The sequence below is a fragment of the Malaclemys terrapin genome, chromosome 15, assembly GCF_027887155.1.
Source record: "Malaclemys terrapin pileata isolate rMalTer1 chromosome 15, rMalTer1.hap1, whole genome shotgun sequence".
Lineage (NCBI taxonomy): Eukaryota > Metazoa > Chordata > Testudines > Emydidae > Malaclemys > Malaclemys terrapin.
In genome coordinates, this window is record NC_071519.1 from 14,592,050 (window position 1) to 14,609,223 (window position 17,174).

General features: G+C 65.2%; 2 protein-coding genes across 3 annotated transcripts; one reads left to right on the plus strand and one right to left on the minus strand.

Moving 5' to 3' along the window:
• Positions 1-2,348: 2,348 nt before the first annotated feature.
• On the minus strand, positions 2,349-7,326 carry PRRG2 (proline rich and Gla domain 2). Its single transcript, XM_054005375.1, has 7 exons — positions 7,252-7,326; positions 6,307-6,427; positions 5,943-6,106; positions 4,941-4,989; positions 4,674-4,800; positions 3,841-3,984; positions 2,349-3,394 (listed from the first exon to the last, which is right to left on the minus strand). Exons 2-7 carry the CDS (start codon positions 6,407-6,409, stop codon positions 3,364-3,366), a joined length of 618 nt encoding a protein of 205 aa, XP_053861350.1. The 5' UTR covers positions 6,410-6,427; positions 7,252-7,326; the 3' UTR covers positions 2,349-3,363.
• Positions 7,327-7,373: 47 nt separating this feature from the next.
• On the plus strand, positions 7,374-16,996 carry NOSIP (nitric oxide synthase interacting protein). Of its 2 annotated transcripts, none has more exons than XM_054005374.1 (10): positions 7,374-7,465; positions 9,343-9,524; positions 13,816-13,900; positions 14,195-14,300; positions 14,550-14,631; positions 15,011-15,152; positions 15,450-15,556; positions 15,949-16,136; positions 16,461-16,569; positions 16,725-16,996. In XM_054005374.1, exons 3-10 carry the CDS (start codon positions 13,831-13,833, stop codon positions 16,794-16,796), a joined length of 876 nt encoding a protein of 291 aa, XP_053861349.1. In that variant the 5' UTR covers positions 7,374-7,465; positions 9,343-9,524; positions 13,816-13,830; the 3' UTR covers positions 16,797-16,996. The 2 variants fall into 2 exon arrangements, with proteins under 2 accessions (XP_053861349.1, XP_053861348.1); XM_054005373.1 differs by lacking the exon at positions 7,374-7,465 and adding an exon at positions 8,622-8,765.
• The last annotated feature ends 178 nt before the right edge of the window (positions 16,997-17,174 follow it).

Below are 17,174 nucleotides of genomic sequence, written 5' to 3' on the forward strand. Positions count from 1 at the left end.
TGGGGCTGAGAGAGGAGGGAGGGGTGGGGAAGGAGGGAGTGGGGCAGAGAGAGGAGGAGGGAGGGATGGGGAAGGAAGGAATGGGGCTGAGAGAGGAGGGAGGGGTGGGGAAGGAGGGAGTGGGGCAGAGAGAGGAGGAGGGAGGGATGGGGAAGGAAGGAATGGGGCTGAGAGAGGAGGGGTGGGGAAGGAGGGAGTGGGGCAGAGAAAGGAGGAAGGGGATGGGGTAGAGGGGGATGGAGGATCAGGACTATACCCCTCCCCCCCCCCATATCACACACACACACAGGTGCACCATGCAACAGTCCACCACACACACACACACATACACACACACACGTGTGTGCAACACACAGCCCCCAAAAAATATGTCTGTGCAACTTGCCAAACCCCTCACTCGTGTCTGTGTCTTGCACAACCCCCCATCACAGGCGTGTGCAGTGTGAACCCTGCCCAACACACACACCGGTGTGCAATCTCAGACACACAGCATGGAGCGTTGGGGGGAGGCTGCTGGGGGGAACTCCCCCCACACACACCCCTGACTCTGCCACCCCATGCCCTCCCCACAGGCCCTCTGGCTAAGGGGCGCCCACCACTGGCAGAGACCGGGGGGGGGGGGGGGGCACGACTCCTTGGAACCTACTTGCTCAAGGTTTGGGGCTGGCCAGGGTGGGGGTTGCATTTGAGTTCTGAGGGTGGGGCCCAGAAAATATGGGGCAGGACCCAGGCATCTAAGGGCTGGTCCTGCCCCTCCCCCCACTCTTATAACAGGGTCCCAAGCTGGCCCCTGCTGTAGGCCAGGCCCCATGGTCTGCCTTGGCCTACAAACAACACAGGGGATATGGCAGCCTCTGGCGGGAGGGGGGAGAAAGGAGGGACTACGAGTCCCATCGTGCACCGGGAGGAAGGAAGGAAGCCGGCTGCTTGGAATGAAGTGGAAGCACTGCATGCTGGGAGCTGTAGTTCGAGGGAGGGGGATTAGAGCCCTTCCCGCCATGCTCCTACTCGAGGCTTCATTGGCTGGGCTGAACTGCCTGTCTGTCTCCTTCCCACCAATCCGCTCCCATGGAGGGGCGGGACCCGCTGCTGCAGAGAAATGATAGGCAGAGCAAGAGGCCAATCCATGGCCTGCAACCTTCCCTCCCCGACCGGGGCCACCAGGGCCTCAGTGCCCCTCACCCAGGCATCAGGCCACCCTGCAAGCCGCAGCACGAGGGGGCCCATGATGCACGCTGGGTTTCCACGTGCACGGGATAGCTGGGCATGCACCAGCCCCATTCACACCCCAGCCGCACGGGTCCAAGCCCTGGCTCATGAAGCAGTTTGCACAGATGCACCAGTGTCCTCGTGTCCCCAGACGTGGCTCACCCGGGGCAGAGCGTGCACCAGCGTCCTCGTGTCCCCAGACGTGGCTCACCCGGGGCAGAGCATGCACCAGCGTCCCCGTGTCCCCAGGCGTGGCTCGGCCCTGGCCGGCGCATGCACCAGCGTCCCCGTGTCCCCAGGCGTGGCTCACCCCCAGCAGAGCGTGCACCAGCGTCCCCGTGTCCCCAGGCGTGGCTCACCCCCGGCAGAGCATGCACCAGTGTCCTCATGTCCCCAGGCGTGGCTCACCCGGGGCAGAGCATGCACCAGCGTCCCCGTGTCCCCAGGCGTGGCTCGGCCCTGGCCGGCACATGCACCAGCGTCCCCGTGTCCCCAGGCGTGGCTCGGCCCTGGCCGGCGCATGCACCAGCGTCCCCGTGTCCCCAGGCGTGGCTCACCCCCGGCAGAGCGTGCACCAGCGTCCCCGTGTCCCCAGGCGTGGCTCACCCCCGGCAGAGCGTGCACCAGCGTCCCCGTGTCCCCAGGCGTGGCTCACCCCCGGCAGAGCGTGCACCAGCGTCCCCGTGTCCCCAGGCGTGGCTCACCCCCGGCAGAGCGTGCACCAGCGTCCCCGTGTCCCCAGGCGTGGCTCACCCCCGGCAGAGCGTGCACCAGTGTCCCCGTGTCCCCAGGCGTGGCTCAGCCCTGGCCGGCGCGTGCACCAGCGTCCCTGCGTCCCCAAGCGTGGCTCGCCCAGGGCGGTGCGTGCACCAGCATCCCCATGTCCCCCGGCGTGGCTGTCCTGGGCCGGCACGTGCACCAGCGTCCCCGTGTCCCCAGGCGTGGCTCACCCCCGGCAGAGCATGCACCAGCGTCCCCGTGTCCCCCGGCGTGGCTCGGCCCTGGTGGCCCGTGCCAGGTGTGGTAGGAGCAGCTCTTCACACAGGTACAATCACGCGGGTTTGCACACCCAGGAGCACTCAGCCGGCGAGAGGGGCCCCGTGAGACGCTCCCTCACCCCAGACGCAGGACACGGCGTGTTCTAGCAAACGGCTGGCGCTTTATTACGCTGACAACAATCCCGGTGCGGGAGGCGGGTCCCAGCCCCGGTGCAGCCGGCTACAGGGGGATGGGGACCGGGTGGGTCAGCGCCATCCCCAGCCGGCTCCTCTGTGCTGCCAAATGGGGTGGACAGGGTTGGGGGGGCCAGGTGCACCCCCAGTGCCCAGCACTCTGTCAGAACCCACTCACGGCACATGCACACACTTGTGCCTTGCACATGCGCTCTGTGTCGCACACTCGCTTCATCCTCACACTCACCCCATTGTGCGTGCACACCACCCAGCATGCTTGTGCCCCCTCACTCCTCCACACACAGACTTGTGTCTCGCACGCTTGGATGTGCTCGCCCACCGTCTCTCACTCATCTCCGGCACACATGCCCGTGTCTGGCACACTCACCCATCCCTGTTGCACATGACCCTAGCCTTGCACACTCATCCCACACCACACATACCCCAATGTTTCGCACACCTGCTCGCCATCACGTTCCCCATCCTTGCACTCACTCCACTTCACACACCCTGTGTATCTCGGACACCCACTCCTCATCACACATATCCCTTACATGTTGCACACCCACTCCCCATCACATATGCCCCCGGCCTCACACACTCGCCCCACATCACACTTACATGCACCCTCATGTCTCACTCACGCACGCACACCCCAGGCACATACACCCAGGGGCCTTACATACACGGCCCCATCACACATGCTCCCCCAGTCTTGCACACTCACCCCAGTCCCATGTGCCCTCTGCCTTGCACCCCCTTTGCACACACCCTGTGCCGCATGCATGTACACTCACCTCGCATGGTCACCTCGCACACTCACACCTGCACATTCACCCCGTTTCCCTTCACGCGTTGCACACTCACCGTGCATCTCACATTCATCCACACACTCATTGTGTCCCACGGACGCACACTCACCACATCTCCCCCCCCCTCTCCCCGCCTGCCCACAGCAGCAATCCAGTGGCTGTGGGTCCGATCAGTGGGGCTGGGTGGAAGAGCTGGGAGCCCTGGGGGAAAAAGGAAATCAGGTTACACACTGGGACCCAGGCTGAGGGGACATAAAGTTGGTGTCCCCCCCCCCCCCCTTTGCAAACACCCCCCCAGACCTGCGCAGCCCCGGACTCGAGATTCACAGGGCCCTGCCCGCACCAGCCTACGTCGGTGTCCGTGACGGGGGCCCCGATCTCAGCTGGGGGGGAAGGGGGAGTCTGGGTGCCTGAGAACGGGCTGATGGGGGGCTGCACTGACCCCACCCCCCCAGCCAAAGCTGGGGGGCCCTGGCGCTGCACAGACCCGGCCCCAAAGGGCTGCCACACGAAACACACCAAAAATTATTTACAGATTGTCACAGAGCTAGGAAGGGAGAGAACCCAGGAGTCCTGGCTCCCAGCCCCCCCCCCCAACCCAGACAGACAGGGGCAGACACACAGACAGACACCCGAGTGGCCCCCACCTGGGATAAGGCGGGGGGGGCGCGTCGTGGACTCCCGACGCCTCCAGTGCCTCCTGGTATGAGGGCAGCCCGGGGGGGCCCAGCGGCTTGGGGTCCCCAGGGAGGCAGGTCAGGGGCACGTCGGGATTCAGGGGCACGTGGACACTGTGGGGGAGACAAACAGGAGGATTATGGGGGGCACACACCCCTCCCCCAGCAAATCCACCTGGGGGAACATCACCTCAGCACCTCCCCCATGGGCCCTGTGCCGCTCCCGCCCCTTCCCCTCCCCTGGGGGTGCTGTGACCCCTCCCTTCCCCCTAGGGTGACCAGATGGCAAGTGTGAAAAAGCGGAGAGGGGGTGGGGGGTAATAGGATCCTATATAAGAAAAAGACCCCACAAATCGGGACTGTCCAGATAAAAATCGGGACATCTGGTCACCCTACTTCCCCCTAGGGGTGCTGTGCCCCTCCCCCCAGCTCCTGCCCCTCTCCCTCCCCGGGAATGCCATGCCCCTCCCGTTCCCTGGGGGTGCTGCAAACCCTCCCACCCCCTCCCCTTCCCTGGGGGCACCTCCTGCCCCGTCCACTCCCCTGGGGGTGATGCAACCCCTCCCATTCCCTCCCCTCCCCTGAATGTGTCGTGCCCCTCCCCCCACCTGCTGCCCCTCCTCTCTCCTGGGGGCGCCATGCCCCTCCCTCCACCTCCTCTCCCCTGGGGGCGCTGTGCCCCTACCACCCCCTCCCGCCCCCTCCTCTTCCCCTACCTTCCACCCATCCCCCCCAGGGGGGCCGTGCCCCTCATGTCTCTGGCCCCTCCCCTTCCCCCCAGGCCCTGCTGGGCCCCCCCTTACCTGCGCTGCCTGCGCTCCTTGGACCGGTACTTGACCCAGTACATGGCAATGACGCCGACCATGATCATCAGAACCAGCCCGGCCACTAGCCCGGCCACCAGCCCGGCCACGTCCACCCCGGGGCTGTCTGTGCAAGGGGGGGAGGGGATTAGTGTCCCTAGAGGCAGTAGGCTCCCACCCGGCCCCAGGGCAGGGACTGGCTTGCTCAGGGGGGCAGGGAATGGGGTACGGGGTCTTTCCCCTCTAGGGGGGGTGCCCCACACTCACCTGAGCTCCCGCCTTTCCCATTGTGGGGATAAATCTCCCAAAAGGCTTTCTGGGGGGGAGGAACACAAGAGATGGGTGGTTAATATAGGAGTACAGCTGCTCTGCTCCCCGACATCTGCCCCCACCTGCCATTTAGAGCCCCCTTAATCACTAAACCCCACTCCCCAACAGGAGTCCTGTCTCTCAGCCCCCCTGCTCCAACCACTAGACCCCACTCCGCTCCCAGCACCAGGGATTGAGCCCACCCTCCCATCATGAAATGGAAAGGGGCAAATTCACAGCTCCTCCCCCACAGCAAGGGTGGGCCTGTGGAACTCTATGCCACAGGATTTCACGGCTGGTCCCGAGCTCGTTGGGTTTGCAAGAAGGCTGGGCGAGTCCTATCGCACTTGGGCCTGCGGAACTCCCCGACACAGGCCCCAGAGGCTGGGCGGCTAGTAGGGCTCACCTGACCCCTAAGTAAGGAGGCCTGCGGGGGGGGGCGACTTCCCTGGGTGGGGGGGCAGGTTACCTGGTAACGGCATGGTTTATGGTGCTGGGAGAGATGGGATGCTGAGCTGGAGTGGGGGTACCAGGCTGATTGGGGGTACCTCAGAGCTGTCTCACCCCCCACAGAATGAGAGAGAATCCCCCTCCCCCTGGAGCAGTACAGGGATTAGGACCCAGCTGGCTCACGGGGTCAGAAGAGTTAACCACCTGCCCTGCCCCCTCTGCTCTCAGGCCTCAATGCCGCAGGGCCCCATGGGTAACGTGGGCGTCATTCACCCGCCCCCAGGGAGACGGGGGTGTGTGGTGGGAGGTGGGAACCCAGGCATCCGGGCTCTGGGCCAGCTAGGATCCTTCCCTGAGACATGGCTGCTCCCCGCTGGGTCATGGGGACCCCACTCCCCCATCCCCCCTACACCCGATCCCCCTGCGGCACCCAAGTCCCCTCCCCCTCTGCAGCCTCCCGGGCCCCCGTGGCCCCCCACAGCTCCGTGTGCGCCCCCCCCTGTACTCAGCTGTTGCAACGTTGTTCTCGAAGACTTCCCGCGCCTCCTCATAGTTGCAAACCTCCTCCCAGCACTCGCGCTCCAGGTTCCCCGGCGTCACCAGCTCGAAGTCCCAGTGATTGTAGAGGAGCCGGCGCCCCAAGAACCCCTGCGCGGCATCTGCACCCAGGAACACTGGAGGAAGGGGGGAGAACGGGGCTCAGGACGCCTGGGTTCTCTCCCCGGCTCTGGGAGGGGAGTGGGATCTAGGGGATCCGGATTTAGGGCGCCCACTCTCCTAATGCGTCGGGAGAGGGAGGGATTCAGGTAGGATCCTGAGTTGCTCCCGCTCCCAGGGTCTGGGACCCCCATTAAAGCCCCCCACACACACTTACCTTGCTCCCCGAGTGGTGCGTGGGGCTGCTGCCTGCGGAGGGTGCTGGCAAAGCTGGAGACGAAAACGTGGCCCAGCAGGAGCAGGGCGGGCGCCCTCCACATGACGGGGGGAGGGGGGACCTGCAATGGGGGGGCAGCGTCAGGGGAGGGGGGCAGCCAGCCCAGCATCCCTGGTGCCCCTTCTCCATCACCCCCGGAGTTGGGCACCCCCCACTCCACGATCCGCAATTGGTACCAGGCTGGCACCCCCAAATCCCCCCATTGTTACCCCAAATCCCCCCTGCTCCTGGTGCAGTGAATCCCATCCCCCGATTCCTACACCACCCACAAACCCCTCCCAAACCCCCATCCTCCAATTCCTCTAGCACCCCAAATCCACCCCCTCCCTGAACCCCCTTCCCCCAATTCCTACACCACCCACAAGCCCCTCCCAAACCCCCTTCCCCCAATTCTCTAGCACCCCCGAATCCACCCCTCCCTCAACCCCATCCCCCAATTCCTCTAGCACCCCCAAATCCATTCCCTCCTAAACCCCATCTCCTCCTGCACCCTCAAATCCACCCCCTCCCTCAATTCCTCTAGCACCCCAACTCCACCCCCTCCCTGAACCCCCTTCCCCAATTCCTCTAGCACCCCCAAATCCACCCCCTTCCTGAACCCCCATCCCTCCAGTACCCCCAAATCCACCCATCCCCGACTCACCTAGCAGCCTCAAAATTCCCCCAATCCCTTTAGCGCCCCACATCTACCCCAGCACCCCCAAACCACGCTCCCACCCCCCGTCCCGGCCCCAAACCCTCCTATGTCGCCTCTGCCCCTCCCCACACAACAGGGAAGTGCCCGGAGTTCTCTAGTTCCCGGTTACCCCCACCTGTGCCCGCCCCCCCCCGGCGCCGCAGGACCCCCCGAGAAAGTTTCCAGGCGAACCCCGAGCCCGACCTCACCTGCCGCCCGTCCGGGAAGGGGGCGGGGCCGATCAGAAAGGGGGGGCGGGGGGCTCTGCTCGAAATCCGGCCCCCCGGGACCGGTCCAGGTGTGTCGGAGGGGGCTGGGGTCCGGCTGATCTCAGGGGAGCGCGGCGAAGAGCGGGAGCCGAACGGCTCGAGGTTCCCGGGGACCCGGACGCCTGGGTCCTTGTTTTGGACAGAGACAGCCCAGGTGAGCGCGGGGGAGGGTCCAAAGGTCACATGGCGGGGGAGGGGCAGGTGCAGCCTGGACAGGTGGATGCCAGGTGCGGGAGGGAGGGGATTCCCAGGGAGTGCTGGGGGGCAGCGGACGGGGAGCCGGGGGGGCAGGTGCTGGGGGATCCCAGGGGTGCAGGTGCTGGGGGGCTGCGTGGGGGGATCCGGGGGGGCAGGGCTTGGAGGACTGTGGGGGGATCCTGGGGGGGCTGCGTGGGGGAACCCTGGGGGGCTGTGGGAGGTGGCGGGGGGGCAGGTGGGGGTTCCCGGGGGGGGCTGAGTGGGGAGGATGGGGTGGAAATCATGCGGGTGGGGGTAAGGAGTCGGGGAGCAGGCACTGGGGAGTGGGGACCCTGCAGGGGCCAGGCGCAGGACTCAGGTGAGGGGCGCTGTACATGTCGCCAGCCTGTGCGTCCTTCGCCCCACCCCGCAAGGGCCCCCCTGCCCCCTCCCACAGGTGATGAGTCTGTTTGTGAGGGAATGAAATGGGATTGGAGAGCTGGGCCGGGACTCTGGGGCGAGGGGGAGGGTAGATCAGGGAGGTTTGGGAGCCAGGACTCCTGGGTTTTCTCCCCAGCTGTGGGAGGGGAGTGGGGGCTAGTGGTTAGAGCGCGGGGGGGGGGGGCTGGGAGCCCGGACTCCTGGGTTCTCTCCCCAGCTCTGGGAGGGCAGTGGGAGCTGGTGGTTAGAGCAGGGGGGGCTGGGAGCCAGGACTCCTGGGTTCTCTCCCCAGCTCTGGGAGGGCAGTGGGGGCTGGTGGTTAGAGCAGGGGGGCTGGGAGCCAGGACTCCTGGGTTCTCTCCCTGTCTAGGGAGACTGACAAAAAAGGGGGGGGGGGGGGAAACCCCGCCCCTGAGGACCGCTGCAGGGGTCGGGCTGGTAGTTACCGCTAAGTGGAGTGACCCGGGGGCAAGTCCTTGGGGGGGGTCCCCCCAAGCCTGGGAGCCAGGGGAGCCGAGCTGGCTGGGGCCGGGTCACTCCACTTCCCGCAGGAAGTGGCCAGTCCCCCTCGTGGGGACCTGGGGGGGGGCCCACAGAGGCCTGGGGGCGCTGCATAAGGCACCAAAATAGCTAGGGCCGGCCCTGCCTGGTACCACCTCTGAGCACCCCCTGCCCCACTTTCCCGAGGGGGGGAACAACCCGCCCCGGAACCGTCCCGTCGGGTCCCTTTTTCAGGCCGGCCTCATTTCCCTGCTGCACCGCGCGGGGATATGTATGGAGGGTCCACTTCCGGCCGCCTCCACTTCCTGTTTCCGGCGTGGTGGGGGAGAGGCGAGGTGAGGCCGGGCCGGGGGGGTGGTAACCAGGCAACCTTCAGGATGTGTGTGTGGGGGGGTCCCCTGGAAACGGGTCCCCCGCCCCTCCCCCACCCGGGCCTAGGGGCTCCCCCCCGCCCCCATTCCTCCCTTGGGCGTGGGGTGAGCAGCCCACGAACCCCCCAGTGTATGTGTTGCTCGGGGGGGTCCCTAAGGCACCAGCCCCCCCGACCCCCCCAGGGCATGGGGCACCCTGACAACCCCCCCAAAGTCCCCCTCTTCTCCCCCCCCCACGAGGTACCCTGTGGTCTGTGTTGCCTGGGGGAGGGAGTGGGGATGTCCCGTGTCATCGTCCCACCCCCCCATGGGGAGGGAGAGTTAATGGGAGGGGTGTCTGCTCCACTGGGCCAGATCCAGGTAGTGCCCAAGCCCACTTGGGGGGAAGGCGTGTGGGGTGGAGGTGGGGGGAAGGCGTGTGGGGTGGAGGTGGGGGGAAGGCGTGTGCGGTGGGGGGCTTCCCGCAGTCCCCAGCTGCAGAGGGACAGCCTGGAGCAGGACCCGTGGGACCAGCCGTGTTGTCTTGCCCGTGTTTAAACAGGGCAAAGGACGCACAATGGGCCCGTCGGCCTGACGGGGACCCTGCGGCCGGTGCGGGACTCGGCGAATCAGGCGTTAACGGAGGGAACCTGATTGATGCCAGTCAACGTGGGCTTTCAGAAAACGGGCCCCGTCGGACGAGCTTGACATCTGTGTTTGCCGAGATCCCCGGAGGGGATAAAGGTAACGGCGCCTACGGAGCAGACGTCACCGGCTGTGCGGCCGCTCATGTGCTCCCGGGTGACGTTTTGGTTAGCAAAATTAGACTGATCTCAGATTTACCACGGCCCACGTGACGTGGACGAAAAACTGCATCCTGTGTTTCCACTGGGGTCCCGCAGGGGTCGGGCCCGTTGCTATTTAACACCTTTACCAATGACCTGGCGTCAGGGGTCCACAGGATGGGGGCTGCCCCCTCAGCTTTGGAATGGTCTCTAGAAGGCCCGGTCGAGTGTGCCGGACCGCCTGGGGGGTCCCACTCTTCTGCCAGACTCAGCCCCATGGCTTCACCGCCTCCTGAGACTGGACCTCTAGGTCTGCAGCCCCCCCATGTCCCACCGTGAGCTTCGCTCAGCAAGTCCCCCTGAAGGAGACTTGGCCAGTGTGTGCAGTGACACTCGCCCAGCGCTGTCAGAACAGTCAGTTTTTTTCAGGCACAGGAGCATCCCCAGGTAAGGGGCCTAAGGCCCAGACAGCTGGGTGCCATCCACACCTGTGTCTAAGCAAACAGCCCTCTTCCACCCACTAGGCACCAATGCAGCACATGGGAGAAACTGAGGCACAGACAGGCCTCATCAAAAAAATTACAAAATATTTCCACTTCGTCACACCTGGAAGTAAACACAAAATTGTGGCTGATAAAGTTTGCAGATGACCCCAAAATTGGGGGCGTGATAAATAACCCGGGGGGACAGGTCAGAGATACAAAGTGATCTGGATCGGCTGGGTAAGCCGGGCGTAGGCAGACACAACGGGGTTTCGTATGGTTAAATGTCAGTGTAAACACCTGGGAGCAGAGAGCGCCAGCCGCACGGACGGGCTGGGGGACGAACCTGGAAAAGGTTTGCGGGGAGAGATGTGACAAAGTGGGAAATTCTGTAATGTTTGGTGGGAATATTGTGGGTGCCTCAGTTTCCCCATGTGCTGCGTGTTTGACTAGGTGGAGGGAAAAGGTTCCATCTCTGCAGAGACCCAGAGGACAATGGAGAACCCCGAAGACAATACCCGGCCAAATGGTGCCAAGCAGCCTAGAGTCACTCCTGATTAATCAGAGGGTGCATTGCTCCCTTTGGGTGTGTGTTTCCCCCAGGGGTCCCATCTAGGGGGACTTGCTGTGGGGCGCTCACAGTGTGATGCAGGGGGGCTGCAGGCTCTGAGCTCCGGTCCCAGGAGGCGGGGAAGCCATGGGGCTCACCCCAAGGAGAGAGCACAACACGCGGTGGTAGCGAGGGGATGGTTGGCAAGTGCGCCCGGTGAGCAGTTGGCTGCCAAAGGCACCAGCAGTGTCTTGCGGTGGTAAAGCGAGGGAAGAAGGAACCAGCGAGGACATGGCGTGGAGCCGTCTCCCTGCAGAGGACCCTGCCAGCCTGTGCAGGGGGAGGGGGTTAGGCCTTGGGAAGCTCGCATGAGTTGCAGTTGGAGGCATGGAGGGGGTAAGAGGACCCGCCGAAGGGTAAGTGGGGAGAGGGCCCCAAAAAGGTTGGCGTGAATAATGAGCTTCCTGCCGAGGTGCTGATGAGGAGCAATTTGGAAGACTGGCAGGGTGGCACCTGGACCCAGAGCCACCCTCCCTGCCCTGGCATTGAGCATACGGCCCAGCAGGGGGCTGGGGACCTTCCGACTGGGAGGAAGTGAGCTACCCGGGGACAGGGCTTGACGCTTTGTCCCGAGGTGGGGAAACCAAGGCACGGCCAATGAGGGCTGCCCGCGAGCTGGGCCAGGTTCCACTCCCTACCCCAGCAGCTGACTTCCAGACCGAGCTGCAGAAGGATCCCTCCTTAGAGAAGCTGAGGACCTTTGCTGGCCACGGCATTGCGGGACCCCTTAGGGGAAGATTCCTGTGTCAGAAATGGGCTCCCCAGGGGAGATCGGGGGGCAACTGGTGGTCCCCCAGAAGCACCGTCAGAGGCTACTGTACCTGACCAGCGATGGTCCTCTCTCAGGACACTGGGGAATCCAACGCACCAGGCAGAGGTTGCTGTAGAGTGTTTCCTGGCCCGGAGTCTTTGATGCCATCCGGCAGTAGTGCAGGTCCTGCGACCCCTGCCAGCGAGTGGGGAAGGCCCGGGAGAAGGGTAAAGCAGCTTTGAGACCCTTGCCCATCACAGAGGAACCTTCTCAGAAGGTGGCCATGGACATAGTGGCGCCCCTCAGCAAGGCGACCCAGACAGGGAAGAAATACATCATGCTGGGGGTAGATTTCGCTACCCGCTACTTACAGGCGGTGGCCTTGTCCTCTATCGAGGCAAACACCGTGGCAGACACGCTGCTGACCATTTTCAGCAGAGTGGGGTTCCCCAAGACGATCCTTACAGACCCGGGGTCCAATTTCATGTCAGCCCTGCTCCAAGGCTCTGGGAGAAATGTGGGGTCTGGCACACCTGGGCCTCAGCGTATCCCCCCCAAGTCCAACGGGCTGGTGGAGAGGTTTTTTGGGACCTTAGAGATGATGTTGAGGACTTGTATGGACCAGCACCTGGGCAAGTATCTACCCCACCTGCTGGTCGCGTACCGGGAAGTGCCCCAGGAATCCACAGGGTTCTCCTCTTTCAAGTCGCTGTTCGGGAGGAGAGTGAGGGGACCCCTGGACTTGGGGAGGGATGAATGGGAGGGGAAAGCCGCTCCCGATGGAGAATTGGGGGTGGAGTACATGCTGGCTTTAGGGGTGATCCAGCTGCCTCTCCCATGGGGCTGGTCCCCAAGAAAGACCGGGGGGGGGAGGTTGAACCAATTCGGTGTGGACTATCGGAAGCTCAATGCCATCACCGTGTCCCATGCTTATCCCATGCCTGGCCTGTTGAGATTCTAGACAAGTTGTGGGGGGGGGAAGGGTTACCTCACTGCTGTGGATGTCACCAAAGGTTACTGGCCTGTGCCTTTGCACCGAGAGGCAGGTTGAAATCTGCCTTCACCACCCCAATAGGGAGTGCTTAATTTATGCCAGCTCCTGGCCCCGGCACCTCCGGGCTTGGCCGCTCCTGGCCCCGGCACCTCCGGGCTTGCTGCATCAATTATGAAAGTGAAAAAATTGCTTGAGTCCCGGCACCTCTTTCATTACAAATTATACGGGGCTTTTTGAGTTCCTGGTCCTACCTTTCGGCCTCAAGGGGGTGCCTGCCGCCTTCCAGCGCCGGGTGGATCATTACTGGGCTCCGAAGAAGGCTCTAAGCCAGGGCCCGGTTCTGGTAAACCCAGACTTCAATAAGTCCTTCCTGGTGTCCCCGACCACTCGCCCCTGACGGGCTGCACCAAATGATGGGGGCTAATGCCAAGCTGCTGACGCGGAGTCTGATCCTCCGGGATCAGGAGATGGAGGCGGGCCATGTGACTGGATTGGCAGATGCTTTGTCCCAGAGGGGGAGGGGGGGGAGGCTGAGCTTCCCCAGGTCAGCGGCCAAAGTGACCCTGCTCCGTTTGGTCTCGAAGGGGGCAGAGAGGTGACAAAGTGGGAATCTTCGTAATGGTTTGTGTGAGTGCTGCGCATGCCTCAGTTTCCCCTGTGTGCTGCGTGTTTGACTAGGTGGGGGGAAAAGGTTTGATCTCTGCAGAGGACTGGGTGTGATTAACGCCTGGCTGTCCGGGCCCCACCCCCATGGGGAACCAGGAAGACGACGCCCGGACATTTGGTGGCTAGCAACTAAGGAGCCAGGCGCTGGTTCCAGACAGTTAAACAGGCTGAGATTCCCTCCAGACTCAGCTGGGGGTGCATTGCTTCCTTTGGGGGTGTCAGGCTCCCCCAGGGGTCCCATCCAGGTGGACTCGCTGGGGGAAGCTCCTGGCCTGCCGCAGGGGGGCTGCAGGCTCCCCACGCGATGCTGTGACCAAAGCGGCTAACGCAGTCCTGGGGTATGTAAACGGGCTGGAGGGGTGATGAGTTGCAGGGGGGTCGAGGCAAAGAACCCCGAGAAGGATACAAGTGTCAGCGAGAGTCCAGGGGCTTGTGGGTATTTCGAGTCACGGGAAGGGGGAACGGGGTCCCTGCCTAAGTACCGAGGTGGGGACCAAATGCTCAGGCGAGCAGAGGACGGCTCTCTGGCCTGGCTCGGATGAGGTGATCACAGCAGATCCATGGGGTTCCTGGAAGGTTTGCCCCTTGGGGGACCGATCACAGCTGCATCCCCCGTCGGGTTTGGTGATTGGAGGGGCTCTGAGGGGGGGGGTCCCCCTTTCCCGGCGGGGGGTGGGGGGCCTGTCCCCCAGGAGACTGGATCTGGGAACAGTGGGGCCTCGGGACGTAACCAACTCCCTCCCCTAGGGACGCTGAGCCAGGATGACACGTCACGGCAAGAACTGCACGGCTGGCGCCGTGTACACCTACCACGAGAAAAAGAAGGACACAGGTGAGATTCCACCTGCTGTGGGGAAGGGGCATTGGCCCAGCTGGCGGGGGGGGGACCAGGGCTGGGCTGGCAGGGGACTGCAGGTCGGGAGTGAGGGGCACCGGCAGGGCTTGGCTGGCAGGGGCTGCGGGTCGGGAGTGAGGGGCACCGGCAGGGCTGAGGGGAGCCCAGGGATGGGCTGGCAGGGGCTGTGGGTCGGGAGTGAGGAGCACCGCCAGGGCTGGGGGTGGGAGGAGATCAGCTTCTATCCCTGTGCCCTGACCCTCTCCCCCCACCCTGCCCCCCACTTTCCAGCCGCCTCCGGTTACGGGACCCAGAACGTCCGTCTGAGCCGAGATGCCGTCAAGGATTTTGACTGCTGCTGCCTGTCCCTGCAGCCCTGCAAGGACCCGGTGGTCACGTAGGTATCGGGGTGGCAGAGACCCCCTCAGGGACATGGGGGTCCTGGCAGCTGCATAGAGAGACACCCTAAAAGGGGAAATGGCCCTTCTGGGTCCTGGCAGCCCTGATGGTGCTTTAAAGCTGGCCAGCCCCAGGCGGGCAGAGAATCCCCGAGCCGGCGTGTCCCGGTCTGCAGGCGGGTAAGGGGGAGTCGGTGTATGGGGGGGGGCTGCAGCTCAGCCCCCGCCCCTATTTCTCCCCCTGCCAGGCCCGACGGGTACCTGTATGAGAAGGAGGCCATCCTGGAGTACATCCTGCATCAGAAGAAGGAGATCGCCCGGCAGATGAAGGTAAGGTCCCCGCGGGGGCCCTGCTGCTCCGCTTGGGGGCTGTGGGTCGGGGGGGGCAAGGCTGGCACAGCGGAGGCGGGTGCGGGTTGGGAGTGGGGGGCACCAGCGGAGCTGGAGGGCAAGGCTGGGAGGTCGTAATTCCTCTCCTGGTCCCCTGACTGGGGAATTCCTCCTCTGGGCTCAGTTTCGGGGGGGCTCGGTCCCCCAGAGAGGACACCAGGCTTTGAGCCGAAGAGCTGCCGGTGGCGGGTGAGAGGCCCGTCACTGACAACCTATGGGGGGGTGGGGCGGGGTGTTAGGGTGACGGGGGCAGGAAGGCTCCGGGGCGGGAGGGGGGAGCTCTCCCTGCAGCAACCCCCCTCCTCCCCCGGTGCTGCAGGCCTACGAGAAGCAGAAGAAGGAGAAGCGGACGGAGCTGGAGGAGCTGAGCCGGGCAGCCGAGGATGCCAAGGTGAAGGGCTTCCTGGCCAAGGAGATGAGCATCGTCAGCAAACCCCTGAATCCCTTCGACCACAAGTCAGGTACGGGGCTGTGGGTCGGGAGTGAGGGGCACCGGCAGAGCTGTGGGGGAGCCCAGGGCCGGGCGAGCGGGGGCTGCGGGGCGGGAGTGAGGGGCACCGGCAGGGCTGGGGGGGCAGGGCCGGTCTGGCAGGGGCTGCAGGGCGGGAGTGAGGGGCACCGGCAGGGCTGGGGGGGCAGGGCCAGGCGAGCGGGGGCTGGGGGGGCAGGACTCAGAGGCACCGGGAGAGCGGGGCGGGGGGGCAGGGCCGGGCTGGCAGGGCTGGGGGGCAGGACTCAGGGGCACGGCTCTGTTCCAGGGGACCCCCAGCCCGGCCCGAGCAGCGCGGAGGAGGCCAAGCAGTTGCCGAGTTTCTGGATCCCGTCGCTGACCCCCGAGGCCAAGGCCAGCGTGGTGCGGAAGCCGGTGAGTGCCCCGGGACCCCACCCCTACCCCTCCCTCCGCCTGCCCCCGCATGGAAGGAGCCAGCCCCTCCCCCCCCCCACATGGCAGCTCTCCCAAAGCATCCTGGGAGGAGCTGAAGGCCCCCCCCCCCTCCCCCGGCACTTCTACACGGGCTGTCACCTGCCTGAGACCTCCAGAACGGGGCAAGGGGCTGAGGCAACTCCTGACAAGTTACAGAGCCCCCCCCCCTCCCCCTTCTAATCACCAGCCCCCCCTCCCCGGCCAGGGAGAGAACCCAGGCGTCCTGGCTCCCAGCTCCCTCCCCCTTCTAACCACTAGCCCCCACTCCTCTCCCAGAGCCAGGGAGAGAACCCAGGAGTCCTGGCTCCCAGCCCCGTCTCTACCCCCTGCAGGACCGGTGTGTGTACTGCCCCATGAGCGGGCGACCCCTCAAGCTGAAGGACCTGACCCCCGTGCACTTCACCCTGCTGGACCCGGACGTGGGTCGCGTCGGGCTCATCAACCGGCAGGACCGATACGTCTGCGCCGTCACCCGCGACATGCTGGGCAACTCGGTGCCCTGTGCCGTGCTGCGCCCCTCGTGAGTCGGGCTGTGGGTCGGGAGTGGGGGCACCAGCAGGGCTGGGCTGGCAGGGGGCTGCGGGTCGGGAGTGAGGGGCACTGGCAGGGCTGGGGGGCAGGGCCGGGCTAGAAGGGGCTGTGGGTCAGGAGTGAGGGGCACCGGCAGGGCTGGGGGGCAGGGCCGGGCTAGAAGGCGCTGTGTGTCGGGGATGAGGGGCACCGGCAGGGTTGGGGGGCTGGGCTAGCAGGGGGCTGCGGGTTGGGAGTGGGGGCACGGCTGGGCTAGAAGGGGCTGTGGGTCTCTGCCCCCTGCATAGCTGTTCTTCCCCCCCACCCCCCCCAGGGGCGCGGTGGTCACCCTGGAGTGTGTGGAGCGGCTGCTGAAGAAGGACATGGTGGACCCGGTGAATGGGGAGAAGCTGCGGGAGGACGACATCATCGTGCTGCAGCGGGTGAGCGGGGGCCGGGCGCACCCCACAGCCGGGAGGGGCCTCCCTGCCCGTTCCCCAACCAGCGGTGCTGGGGACGGGTGGGGTGCGTTGGGGGGGCAGTGTCAGGGCAGCCCCCCCAATCTCACCCCCCCTTTCTCCTCTCAACTGTCTTCCAGGGTGGCACGGGCTTCGCCGGATCCGGGGTGTGCCTGGAAGCCAAGAAGTCCCGCCCCGTCATGCAGGCCTAGCCCCGCCCCTTCTTCCAAGAGAGCGGGGCTTGTGCCACACTGGGGGTGGGGGTGTCGTTTTAACATGGGAACCCCCAGCGCCACTGCCTGCCCTCCTGAGCAGGGAAACTGAGGCAGGCGCTGGGTCAGGGCTGGGGCGGGGGGGGCTGGCTCTGTGCTGCTTGTCATGTATCTATCAATACAGCCGTGTGTCCCCCGTAGCCCCCGTGGGCCTGATCGCTGTCACGGCCCCCTTCCGCGCCGCGTCTCCAAACTGACGGCACCCCACTCGCCCTCCGGCTCTGCCCCCCTCCGGCGCCCGCCTTCCGGCCATCCTGCCCTCTGGCGCCCGCCCTCTCCCGCCCTCCGGCACTCGCTTCTGCAGCCTCCCACTTGCTC